The 13,572-nt window shown below is 41.6% G+C and overlaps 1 protein-coding gene across 2 annotated transcripts in view; it reads left to right on the top strand.

Moving 5' to 3' along the window:
• LOC126470216 (cullin-2) overlaps nt 1-13,572 on the top strand; it is a 202,533-nt gene that overhangs the window by 19,343 nt on the left and 169,618 nt on the right. For both annotated transcript variants that reach the window (XM_050097896.1, XM_050097897.1), the window contains exon 3: nt 5,901-6,101. In XM_050097896.1, coding sequence (XP_049953853.1) covers nt 5,901-6,101 — 201 coding nt within the window. The remainder of the gene's footprint in view (nt 1-5,900; nt 6,102-13,572) is intronic.

Genomic DNA, 13,572 nt, shown 5'->3' with positions numbered 1-13,572 from the left:
CAAAAAAGGGCCATTAGAATCTTGTTTGGGTGCAAGCCTAGAGACTCTTGTAAACCCCTGTTTAAGAAATCTGGTATTCCCCCATTACCGTGTGTATACATTATGGAAACCCTTTTGTTCTTTAAATTAAATGTAATAGGCAAGGACCAGAGGCTACAAAAAAACTGTGATATACATGAGCACTTTACCAGACAAAACAGGAACTTACATATGACTCAAATCAGCACAGCACTGTGCCAAAAAGGTACTTTTCACATGGGAGTTAAGCTTTATAACAAACTTCCTGAAAACATAAAAGCTATCACTGAGGTCAATACATTTGCAAAATCTCTAAAGTCATATTTACAGCATCACTGCTTTTATTCCATTGAAGAATATTTAAATTTATGAAATGTGTTATATAAATACTTGTGTGTAAAGTGTATTATTGTAAGCTTAAATATGTATTATTGTATGCTTAAATATGTATGCCTTGAAATTACTTTCAGCCTGTATATTTATAACTTGACTTGTCCAATGTCTTATGCATAAGCTGCTTTGTAGACAACAGGACCAATAAAAAATGCTTCCAATGTGCGTTCACCGCGATGTCACCAAACACGGATGTGACCATCATTATGCTGTAAACAGAACCTGGATTCATCCGAAAAAATGATGTTTTGCCATTCGTGCACCCAGGTTCGTTGTTGAGTACACCATCGCAGGCATTCCTGTCTGTGATGCATCGTGAACGGTAACCACAGCCATGGTCTCTGAGCTAATAGTCCATGCTGCTGCAAACATCGTCGAACCGTTCGTGCAATTGGTTGTTGTCTTGCAAACATCCCCATCTGTTGACTCAGGGATCGAGACGTGGCTGCATGATCCGTTACGGCCATGCGAATAAGATGCCCGTCATCTCGACTGCTAGTGATACGAGGCCGTTGGGATCCAGCACAGCGTTCCGTATTACCCTCCTGAACCCACCGAGTCCATATTATGCTAACAGTCATTGGATCTCGACCAACATGAGCAGCAATGTTGTGATACGGTAAACTGCAATCGCTATAGGCTATAATCCGACCTTTATCAAAGTTGGAAACATGATGGTACGCATTTCTCCTCCTTACATGAGGCATCACACCAACGTTTCACCAGGCAATGCCGGTCAACTGCTGTTTGTGTATGAGAAATTGGTTGGAAACTTTCCTCATGTCAGCATGTTGTAGGTGTCGCCACCAGTGCCAACCTTGTTTGAATGCTCTGAAAAGCTAATCATTTGCATATCACAGCATCTTCTTCTTGTTGGATAAATTTCGCGTCTGTAGCACGTCATCTTCGTGGTGTAGCAATTTTAATGGCCAGTAGTGTATTACTGAAATTTCATTACTCTACATTATTTTTTAGTGTTGTGATTTTTTTTCCATCATTGTACATCCATATATTGAAATTGAAAAGAGGACAGCAACACTGGGAGCTAAGGGACAAATAGGTTTTTCACTCTGGTCATTAATGCCAAATCAGTGAATGCTATGGCGTAGCATGGTTCAATCTCCAACGTGCATTAAAAACTGGCCTTGTACATAATTAATAAACCATTGAATCCACCACGTATCACAACTGAGTGGGTGCTTAAAAAATTTTGATCTTAATCTTGATGATAACATTGCCTTTCTAATGTAAAATGTTAAGTTGGTGAGACACTAATGAGTGATAATAATTGCACTGTGTACTGAGGATCATGGGACAGAACATAGTATTGTAATGAATTGTAGTTACAATCAGCAGAAAATAAAATGGGAACTGTTGCAGTCTAAGATTCTGACAGTAAATGTAGCATTTGATGTGTACAAATAAGTGCAAGAAGTAGTACATTCAGTTTAAATGGTGATTGCCAATCAATCCCAATAGCAGCTACGAACAGAAAGTAAGTTGAGATAACCTGGAGTGGACCCCTACAGAATCTTAGAGAATGAGGCAAGCCAGAAGGTGGTGTCAATAGGCAATTGGAGCACAGCAGGACATCAGAAGCCTAGGACAGTATGGAAGGGTTAAATGTTATATAGAGTTCTGAATAAATGAGACTTGGGCACTGGAAAGCATATGTAAAGATCAGTTCCAACTAGAGATTTGGGGAATGCCCCACACAATTGTAAGAAACAGAATAAAATCACAGACTGTCTTTCACATTTTTAAGAAAGGAGATGGGACATTAACAACTGATTGGGAATCTTTAATCAAAGTATTAATGAAGGCTGATTTTGAGAATATGGAACAGTACCACCATCTATGTACAGAAATGAAAGCTGCCTACAAAAATGTCAGAGCGGTAATCCCATTTGCCAAATAAGTAGTACATGTCACAGTAACTAAACAGAAAAACATTGGTAGCAGAGCTGATTTTGTTAGGTGTTGGTTAATTTGGCTTATTTCTTTGTAGCCTTTCAGCACTGAGTGCTCGTTACCATGCCCCACTAAAGGCGAAGTTGTAAGTACTAATCTCAGTGGCTTCTGTGATGACAGAATTCAAGTAGGTAGGTGCATGCAGTAAGATTTCCTTTTTATCAAGTATAATTGTATGTTTGTTTCCGGCATTGTGTTTGGCAACAACAGATTTATCAAAATCGCAATACTTAATGTGGCGTTGTTGCTCTGTACAGCATTCTGAAATCATTCATATTTACTGACCAACATAACTGCTTCTACATTTGTAAGGAATCTTATGTTTCAGGAATATTGAGACCAAGACAGTCTAACTGGGTGCAGCATCTTTCTAATTTTCTTGGCTGGTGAGAAAAGGAGTGAATACTTTGTATCCTCAGGGGCTGCTCATTTTATTTGTTGTAGCTGCAAAGAAAGGGAGGAGTGCTATAGGCTAATCATCTTGTGATGATGATCTCCATGTTTTCAGTTTTCAGAGATTTCTGGCTTCATCTATCATTCACTCTCACCCTTCTTCCCAAACATCTTTCTCAAATATCTAATCTTGGAATCCAGGTGGTCCTTGTCAGAAATAATTTTAGCTCTATATATCAATGAATTTTAAACTGCTCTCTTTTGGTGTGGGTGATGGAAGTTTTGCACGCTTAAGGTATAGGTCAGTATGTCTTGGCTTATAGTAAACAGTGTGACCAAGTCACCTATCTGATTTTCTTTCAACCAAAAAATCTAAAAATGTTAATTCTCCTTCTCTCTCCAACTCAGTGTAAAACTTCATACGAAGTGTGCATACTATTCATATTCTTAATGATCAGGTGTGAAACTTTGATCCCATGTGGGCAGATCATCAACACAACGAAAGAACGCTGGAAGAAAAGGTGCAGAATTTAACATGTCTTCTTTTAAATTCTTGGTAAGGAAAATAGCCTCTTACAGTGATAGCAGAGGAAGTCTTTGAAAGTTTGAGATCACATACAAATCTGATTTAACAAGAAATCTGTGAAACGAAAAGGTTGATAGCTGAAAAGTATTTCCATGAGAGATAATGAGTGAATGAGACTAATACTCTGTGTCATTCACAGTGGTTTCCAGAATGTGGATGTAGATGTAGGTTTACCAGAATTTGGCTTGAGGCTGAATGTGGAATTGGCAAAACACTGAATCTTTTGCAAGATTAATTCTGTTAGTGGATAAGTTAACAACATGTTGCAAATTTTTGGGGTCCTTTTGGATTTTGGGAGGAAATTTCTGGGGACACGGCAGATAGAAGAAGTTAGCAAAGTAGTATCTGGGTGCAGTGAGGAGCTAGTGGGGTAGATCGGTGGGGGATTTGTGTGTGTGTGTGTGTGTGGGGGGGGGGGGGGGGAGGGAGGGGGGGGGTGTTCTCTGAAAATAACTCGAGTATTGTTAGATAGTACTATTTTTACAGGCTCTGTACCCACAATCACTTTTGTTGTACAGATGGGAAAGTATATACTGTATCGTTACATACAGCTTCTTCTTCATTGAGGGGAAGATGGTTTCCTACATGACAGCCTGCTCATATATCATCTGAAAGTGTTCTTCCTAACCACTAAAGATTGTAAACACCTTGTGAGGTCCCAGGTCATACTGATATCTTCATGATCAGGCCCCAGGTCTATTGTGTTCTGATCCTTTTTCAGTGCCTCCTTCATGACTATTGATCATCACATTTCCAGTGGCTACAAGAGAGGAAAATTAAGGTTGAAAAACCTGTTTACTGTGAGTTTGTTAAAGGTGAAGCTCTGACTTTTATTGTGGAAGTATGGCAAAAGGAACACAGCGTGCTGTTTTAAACAAATCATTCTGTCATTCACCTTAACATTTTATGGAAATAATGAAAACTGAAATCTGGATGGTCAGATGGAAATCTGAACTGTTGTCATTTTGAATATGAGTTCAGTGTCATACTACCGCACAACCTCGCTCAATCCAGTGGCTCCTTAAAAACCTTTGTCCATATAGTGGCAACCAATCACCAATAGTATTTACACTTTGATACCTGACATCCTTTCCACACTGAAAATTCTCTCACAGTCCATCTGCAGATCTGAACATTTCTTGCAAGTCTGCTCAAGGTTTTTCCAGGGTCTTTGTGGACAGGTGCTCCACCTCTTATCAAAGCTACAACCAGATCTCCCATGCAATATTCACGCGTACACCTAGTACTCCCAGAAACCTCTATGAACCAGTTAGAAAGAAGGCCCCTCTAACTAACTTATATCACCCCAGATTGAGAACAACTTAACTAAATTCTTTCTCTGGGCTTCGGAGCTTCTTATCATTGTGCCTGGAAATGGGAAACAGCCTTTCATACAATCCTTCCCATCTCTCCCAAAGTGGTTTTCTACCATCATCCAATTTACAAAATATCCTGGTCCGGTCTTATCCTCTGAATACTCCCAACTCTTTGTCACATATCACATGTGATGTGGCCATGTGAAAGACCCAGATGCAAAGATATATCTTATGCATCCACCTGGCACATCCTATTCCAGTCCTGTCACAGATGTACCCTACCTCCTCTGAGGCAGACCGCCTGGGAACACAGTTATATCGTAGAACGCCTGGGAACGCAGTTATATTGTACACCGCCTGGGAACGCAGTTATATTGTACACCATTTCTACTGTAATTCCTGCTTTTATTGCAGTATCACCACCAACCAGTTGTCCATTCGAATGAGTGACTTCCACTAAACTGTGGCTAAAGGCAGCTACCGGCACAGGATGTCACTGAGCACAACACGATCTCTCAATTTCAATGGTTACTTCATAACCTGTGTCATTTAGCTCATGCCTCCCTTCCATCACCACACCGCCTTCTCACCCCTCACCTCCTACACCCCTCCCTCAATACCAGATGATAATTGTTCCTCCAATCCCACAATTTCCATGGACTCAGATTCTGCCAGTCCCTGTCTCGTTCATCTCTGCCCTCATTTCCATCCTCCTGCCTCCGTATCAAACTAATATTACCAGCATGATTTTCTGATAAACAACCTTTTCATGTACTTCTGAGATATATATTTAGTATTTCTAGTCTCAGAATTACGAACTCGGCTGTTTAATATTAGAAATGGTTTGTCTAAACCTGTATTTTCCCAGAGCAGCATACCACATTTGAAGCATATCCATACTTGAAGCAAACAGTGCAATTGCAGTATTGGAACAATTTCTAAGTATTCCTCAAAATTATCCAAATTTACTCAATGATATTTTCAGTAGGTTCACAGATATTCCATATTTTAGATGATTATGTAATCACTGCTGTAGAAACTTTACTTGATATTTTTGATCAGTTATTAAAACCCACTAGTTATGTGTGTTGACTGTGATTTATTTGCTGGAGCCATGTTTTCTTTAAATATTTTCATATTTTTCACAGGCATGTAGATATTTTATGTTGAGATTGTTTGTACTCATCTGCTTACAAGAATAATATATTTTCTGTTTGTTGCAGTGATGTGTATTCACTCTGTGTTGCGCATCCTGAACCACTTGCTGATCGTTTGTACCTGGAAACAAAAGCTTTTTTAGATGCCCATGTCAGATCTCTATTGGAACAAGTGCGAGCAAATGGTGAAAACAATCTTCTCAGAGCATACTATCAAGCTTGGAGCCAGTATAGTCTTGGCTGTCTTTATCTGCATAAATTGTATTTGTAAGTTAAATGTATTACATGTATCAGCTTGGGTAGCATGCATGTTTAACTATTTTTGAAATAGTTCAGTATTAATGAGAGCATCAACAGTATTTCATTTACATCATTTAATTTTCTAATATGGCAGGTATTTTACTTGTGCTATAGAATTGCTTTATTAATTTTTTAGAACTGGAGAATACTTAACATGTGACAACAGCGTACATTACCAGTAAATATTCCCATTAGAATAGCGACCAGGTGGTGTGATAATGAGACTATAGTAGTAACAATGCTCATCAGAGATAATATTGTTAAGACACAATGGGAACTATACCAGTTGACTGGAGCTGATTGTGATACACAAGCACAGTCAGTGGCCTCCCTTTTTGTGAGCTAATGAGGAATATTGACATTTGTTTTCTTGTCATGTTCGATATGCAACAACTAAATATATACTAAATAAAATTGTAGCTAATGTAGCACTGCTAGTAAAAAATGGGTTATTGATTATCAGTCAGAAGTTAAGTAAAATTGCTATAGGAAGAAATTAGATGTCAAGTTTTAAGTGACCTTTCAAGGTCATGTTATAGCCACTGAACTGACAGAGAAGCTCATGGTGTTTTTGTTTTATCTAAAATTGTTCTGTGCACTGAAATCTGTATCCAATTGTTTGCTGACCTTACCTGTAGAGAAATAGTAACAGGAGTCAAAAATGTGTCTTTAAGAAATTCTGCTAGGGTAGCATATTTAGTTACAGCTCTTCATTCTTGTGACCTTGCAAACATAGTTAGGACTGTTTATTGATAGCTTTCATCACTGGTGGGGCAGTATGATACGTGTGCTTGTTGAAACCTGTACAAGGGTAGTGAAATATTTTGGAGCGAGAATACTGTTTGCAAAATATTGTTTTTTGCCTTGGCCATGTGATTTGCAACACTGCTTAGCAGTTTTGCTTATGAAGTTTATTTTGTATCTGCCTCTGGAGTTGTTATTATTATGTTGCTTAGTTCTAAGGTTGTCCATTCAACCAAAAACATGCCTCAGTCTGAGAGAGAGAGTAACGCAGTGTCATTCACATATTGTTATAATATTGGTCATTGGGCAAAGCCAGTTATGGAAATATCCCTTGTGTAGCCAGCCTGTGCTTTCAAATTCTATTGAGATAGTTCTATATTCAAAATTTTGTGTAAATGTTTTACAAATTCAATCACATCTATGGCCGATGTTAACATGCTCAAGCTGGAATTAACCAATTAGAATCTTTGTGGGAGAAGAAATTTTCATAATTAAGTTATTATGCAGCTTAAGGAGGATGTGTATCCACACACAGTTGTTGATCACTAGACTGTGTGCTAATGTTAAATTTTGGACTTCTTCGCATTGTTTCATGAAGTGATGATGTGACTTTAATACTGATTTACCTGTCTGATGGGAATATTAAACTTGATGGCTTCATCGGCACTATTTGAGAGGAGAAGAATGTGTCAACTCTGGTTTCACTATCTCTATTTTATTCCATACTCATCCAAGGCAATGCAATCACTGTACAGAAGTTTCAGTCTCACACTCAGCTGCAGAAATTGGGAAAACTAAATGAGCTGATAATGTGTGTAGGTGATGTAGCCACAGCTGAAACTCCTCCAGAAACAACTAACAAGGTTCTGTGTCATCACGTTTTGTGATATTGGATGCTCATAATGATCAAGTGAAGTAGATAATGTTTAGAGATTCAAAGAGACCTTTTTTCTGAAGGTTGCAAATGGAAAATACGTCTAACCATTGGGAACTTGCATTGTGAGACTAACTCTCAAATACAGAACCCAGCCCATTGATTGTGTAGCTTCACCAGAATATAGTCATCATTTTATTGTTGTGTGGGAGCTCCTGGAGGCATCACAGACTGAGAGGCACAAGAAGCAAACTGAGAAAGATTGGAGCTCCAAGTTGGTGAAGCTACTCCAACAAGTTCATGCAACAGTAACTGTTCTGGACAATTGTGTACCATTGAAAACACACTTATCACAGCATGATCAAGATGATGAGCTGTAGTCAACGGTCTGAATGCTCAGTTTAACTTTGAAGCTCTAGTCATGTGCAAAAAGGTATTGAGCCCCACAAAAGTAATCTGTATGACAACAATGTGTGTAACATCACAGGTGGGCAAGAAGACCTGTGGCTCACCAATTTCCATGAACAGAAGCAACTCATTCCTAAAAGTATGTGCATAGGCACAGCCAGGAATATCAGATCGGTGCCATCTGTGGAGATAAAGGTGTAGTGTTGGCTCAAGAGCCAACACCGTGTCGCTACAGGAGGCCGAAAGGCACGCGTCTAAATACACGCAGACCGGCGTGAGGTCTGGAACAGGACAATGTCTTGAGAATTGCAATAAAGTACGAAAATCTTGTAATACTTAACTTTAATCCATAATCGGTGTACATCGCTCTTGTACAGATATAATCTCCATTTTACTATGCACTGGTAATGGCGCCTTGCTAGGTCGTAGCCAATGACTTAGCTGAAGGCTATGCTAACTATCGTCTCGGCAAATGAGAGCGTATTGGTCAGTGTAGCTTCGCTAGCAAAGTCGGCTGTACAACTGGGGCGAGTGCTAGTAAGTCTCTCGAGACCTGCCGTGTGGTGGCACTCGGTCTGCTATCACTGACAGTGGCGACACGCGGGTCCGACATGTACTAATGGACTGCGGCCGATTTAAAGGCTACCACCTAGCAAGTGTGGTGTCTGGCGGTGACACGACAAATGGTCACACCACCATTACTGAATACCCACAAGAGGAATCTACTTTCTAATAGTTCTCTTGTTTGACCAAAAAACAACAGTAAAGTCTTGATCACTCTGCACCAATTTCTGGGTGCATTCGAGTGGTGTGTGGAGACGAAGCAAACCAGACAATCCAGTATGAAACACCACATCAACACTGGTGATCATCCCTCATCCAATCAGCACTCATATAGGGTGGCTCCATCTGGATGAGGGGTAATTCAGAAGGGAGTGGAGATGATGCTGCATAATACCTTCATTCAGTCATCAGCATTCCTTAACCCTTTATTGTGGCCCTTGTGAAGAAGACAGATGGTATTTCTGCTTTGATTACTGGCATTTGAACAAAATAACCAAGTGAAATGAGTACTCATAGTCACAAATTGATGACATTTTTTACTATCTGATGGGAGCAAAGTATTTCTTTATGGTTTTGCAGAATGGCTGCTGGGAGATCAAGATTGACAAGGCTGCTTTCATAACACTTAATTGCCCCTTATTGGTTCAAAGTTATGCCACCAGATCCAGAAGGAATCCTAGTTTGGTCTTTGGCACTGGTCTGGTACTTAGCTTCCATGTGTTCCAAATATCTTGCCCAGTTCTCCTGCACAGTGGAAAGCCCCCAAGTGACTAGAAAAAAAGTGCAGCTGACTTCCATTATACAAGGGAAAAGAATGAGCCCACAAAATTGCAAATCAATACACACAATTCAGTTTTGCTGCAGATTTCTTGAGGATATAATAAAATTCCTTGAGAGAGAAGATCTTTTTATCCTCAAACAATATGGATTTAGAAAGCATCTCATTTGTGAAATCGCCTGCCCTTTTCTTGCACTGTATCATGTTAACCATGGATGAAGGGCAACAGACAGATTCAGTTTTCCTAGATTTCCAGAAAGCTGACACAGTGCCACATTGCAGACTCTACCAAAGGTGAGAGAATATGGAATAGGTTCTCAGATATTTGAGTAACATTAACAAACTGTAAGTAATAGAACCTCAACCTGAATGACGAGTATTCATTGGAGAGTTAAGGTACCATAAGGAGTGCCTCAGGGAAGTCTCATAACACTGCTCTTGTTCCCTATATAGGTAAACGATGTGACAGATAGGCTGAACAGCAGTCTTTGACCATTTGCTGTAGTGTGCAGGAAAATATTGACCTTGAGTGACTGTAGGAGCATACAGGATGACGTATAGAATTTCTATATGGCATGGTGAATGGCAGCTTGCTATAAATGTGAGAAAATGTAAGATAATGCAGATGAGTAGGAAAAACAATCACATAATATTCAAATATAGTATTTGTGGCATGGTGCTTGACATCAGTTAAATGTCGATGCATAATGCTGCAAAGTGACAGGGAATGGCAAAAACAGAAAAGTGAATGTTTGACTTCAGTTTACTGGGATAACTCTAAGAACATGTAGCTCATCAGCAAAGGAGAGCACAGACAGAACACTTGTGTATCACTCATTCTTGAGTACTGTGTGAGTGTTTGCGATCCCCACCAGGTCGGATTAAAGGGAGACATCACAGCAGTCCAGAGGCGTGCTGTTAGGTTTGTTACTGGTAGGTTCAATAAACATGAGTGTTACCGAAATACTATGTGAACTCAAATGAGACTCCCTGGACGGAAAAGACATAAAAAAAAAAAAAAACTAGAAAGTTGAGAGAATCAGCATTTCCAACAGAATGCAGAACAATCCTACTGCCACCAACATCAATCACTTGTAAAGATCGCAAAGACAATATAAGAGAAACCAGGTCTTGTACAAAACCATATAGGTACTCATTTTCCCCTTGCTATATTTGAGTGTGGGTCTGGAAAGGGAATTATTGTAACCAAAATTGGACACAGCCAAGAGACGCCGGCCGATGAGGATTTCAACAGTAATTCGCCGAAAACCACAAAAGGGAGCTACAGAAATGGACAAACAGTAAGACAGCGTGACAGAACAATAAGTCCAGAGCGTAAACCAAACCAAGAGCTTATATGTAGCAATATCAAGAATCAAGCAACACTGAGTACAAGAAACAGTACGAGAGCGCAGTGGGAACTCGACCGAGGTCCAGGCCCCTATGTTGATAGCTTTATAGAGGGGCCACAGGTGCTGATAGGCTGATACATAGGATGTGGCCCATGCCTAGTGCTGAGATGGGGACAGCAATGCTCACAAATATTTGGAGCACTGCCTAGCGGCTATTATCTAGGTCCATGCCATCTAGCGGGCTTTATAACTCATTGGGCTGCGATACCATATGCCCCCAGAAATGGGTGTGTACTGCCTGAAGTGCCTGGGATGTTGTTTCAAAAGGTGAACTAGTGGCACTGTTGGTGTCCCAGTGGAGGAGCCTGCCAGCTGGGGATAGGAACATGGGATGTTGGGTAGGGTGCTGGGGTATGGCCATACAAGAGACGACACGAGGGGTGGATGCTGCGGTGAGATTTCAATCTCCAAGTCCACACCCACAGGAACAGCCAACAGTGCCTTGGAACATAAATTGTATCCTTGTGGTTGAGGGGTTTGAAAGGGAAGGCACTCCAACTCCATGTGGCCCTCCAATGGTGATGCAGTCAGTAGGCAGAGATGGAGTTGGTTGGTGTGTCAATGCTACAAACCCCTCAGAGTATCAACTTTCATAAGCCACTGCCCATGGGTGGCCACCACTGTAGCCAGCATACATGAAGATTTTGCTACGTAGGAATGCATCCAGACTGCTGAACCATATTGGATCCAGGTTTACGAGGGCTGTGGGTCCAGGAGGTGGAGAAGAGTATGTGGTTGTTTCCCATGGAGGACCTCTGCAGGCATGTGGTCATGAACAGGGGTGGTCCAGTTGGTGCTCAGGAACATTGTGAGCGCCACTGTGGTTGTTGATGTGCCACTGCCTTCAATATTTGTTGTTTAAACATATGCACCATCCACTCCACTTCACTTCACCGGATGGGTGAAAAGGTAGGCTAAAGATGTGTTTAATACCATTGGCATTGCAGAGCTGTTCAAAGGTCATCACTGTGAATTGGGGCCCATTGCCGGACGTAAGGGTGCGGGGAATCCCTGCATTGGCGAGAATCAGGCTGTGTGCATTGAGTGCGGTGGTTCTAGTCGTGGACACCATGCTAACTATGTAGGGGTAGTTGAAATATGAATCCATGACATTGAGCCACATAGAACTCAGGAAGGGACCAGCAGAGTCCAGATGAATGCATTCCCCGAGGTGACTGGGAGTGGGCCAGGGGACAAAAGACTGAGCAGCAGCAGCCTGGGGTTGGGCGCATGCAGAACAGTTGTACACCATGGCCTCCATGTGTTTGTTCAGTCCTGGCCAGTAGGCATGTCACATAGCAAGGGCTTTCATCCACCCCAATGCCCATGATGGAGGAGTTCTGAGATATGAGGGTGTAAGTTAGTCTGGGTGACAACACAGTGGGTATCTGCCTCCATATGCAGCAGGAGAACATCGGAAACAACAGGCAAATGATGAGAAAGGTGAGCCCAGGCCCAGAGTTCTGGATCAACAAATTTGGAAAAATTTGCTGGCCACCCATGTGGCACACAGCGCATGACATGCTGTAAGATAGGATTATGGTGTGTGTCAGTGGCAATGTACGAGGTGCACTCAAGTTCTAAGGCCTCCGATTTTTTTTCTAATTAACTACTCACCCGAAATCGATGAAACTGGTGTTACTTCTCAACGTAATCGCCCTGCAGATGTACACATTTTTCACAACGCTGACGCCATGATTCCATGGCAGCGGCGAAGACTTCTTTAGGAGTCTGTTTTGACCACTGGAAAATCGCTGAGGCAATAGCAGCACGGCTGGTAAATGTGCAGCCACGGAGAGTGTCTTTCATTGTTGGAAAAAGCCAAAAGTCACTAGGAGCCAGGTCAGGTGAGTAGGGAGCATGAGGAATCACTTCAAAGTTGTTATCACGAAGAAACTGTTGCGTAATGTTAGCTCAATATGCGGGTGCGTTGTCTTGGTGAAACAGCACACGCGCAGCCCTTCCCGGACGTTTTTGTTGCAGTGCAGGAAGGAATTTGTTCTTCAAAAGATTTTCATAGGATGCACCTGTTACCGTAGTGCCCTTTGGAACACAATGGGTAAGGATTACGCCCTCGCTGTCCCAGAACATGGACACCATCATTTTTTCAGCACTGGCGGTTACCCGAAATTTTTTTGGTGGCTGTGAATCTGTGTGCTTTCATTGAGCTGACTGGCGCTTTGTTTCTGGATTGAAAAATGGCATCCACGTCTCATCCATTGTCACAACCGACGAAAAGAAAGTCCCATTCATACTGTCATTGCGCGTCAACATTGCTGGGCAACATGCCACACGGGCAGCCATGTGGTCGTCCGTCAGCATTCGTGGCACCCACCTGGATGACACTTTTCGCATTTTCAGGTCGTCATGCATCAGCATCGAGGCATACCAGTGTTGAGTTTGTATCTGTTCTTGGGCGCCATGACCGACCTCATTTAAACTCTTCTGTCAAGAGAGTTAATTTGGAGCTGGAACGGCTGCTCATGTCGGGTGCGGGGTCACACATTGGTGTGGTTCATGTTGATTCTGTCAGTAGGTGGGATTATACTAGGCATGGCCTTCACCTCAACAGGAAGGGGAAGGGTAAATTGGCTGGGGAAATAGCAGGAAAGTTAAAGGGGGGAGGCACTGTCATGAGTGGTAAAATACCAGTGGTTA

This window comes from Schistocerca serialis, chromosome 3 (assembly GCF_023864345.2).
Source record: "Schistocerca serialis cubense isolate TAMUIC-IGC-003099 chromosome 3, iqSchSeri2.2, whole genome shotgun sequence".
In the NCBI taxonomy this organism is placed as follows: Eukaryota; Metazoa; Arthropoda; class Insecta; order Orthoptera; family Acrididae; genus Schistocerca; species Schistocerca serialis.
The sequence above is the reverse complement of the archived record's forward strand: the minus strand, read 5'-3'. Positions and strand labels throughout refer to the sequence as shown.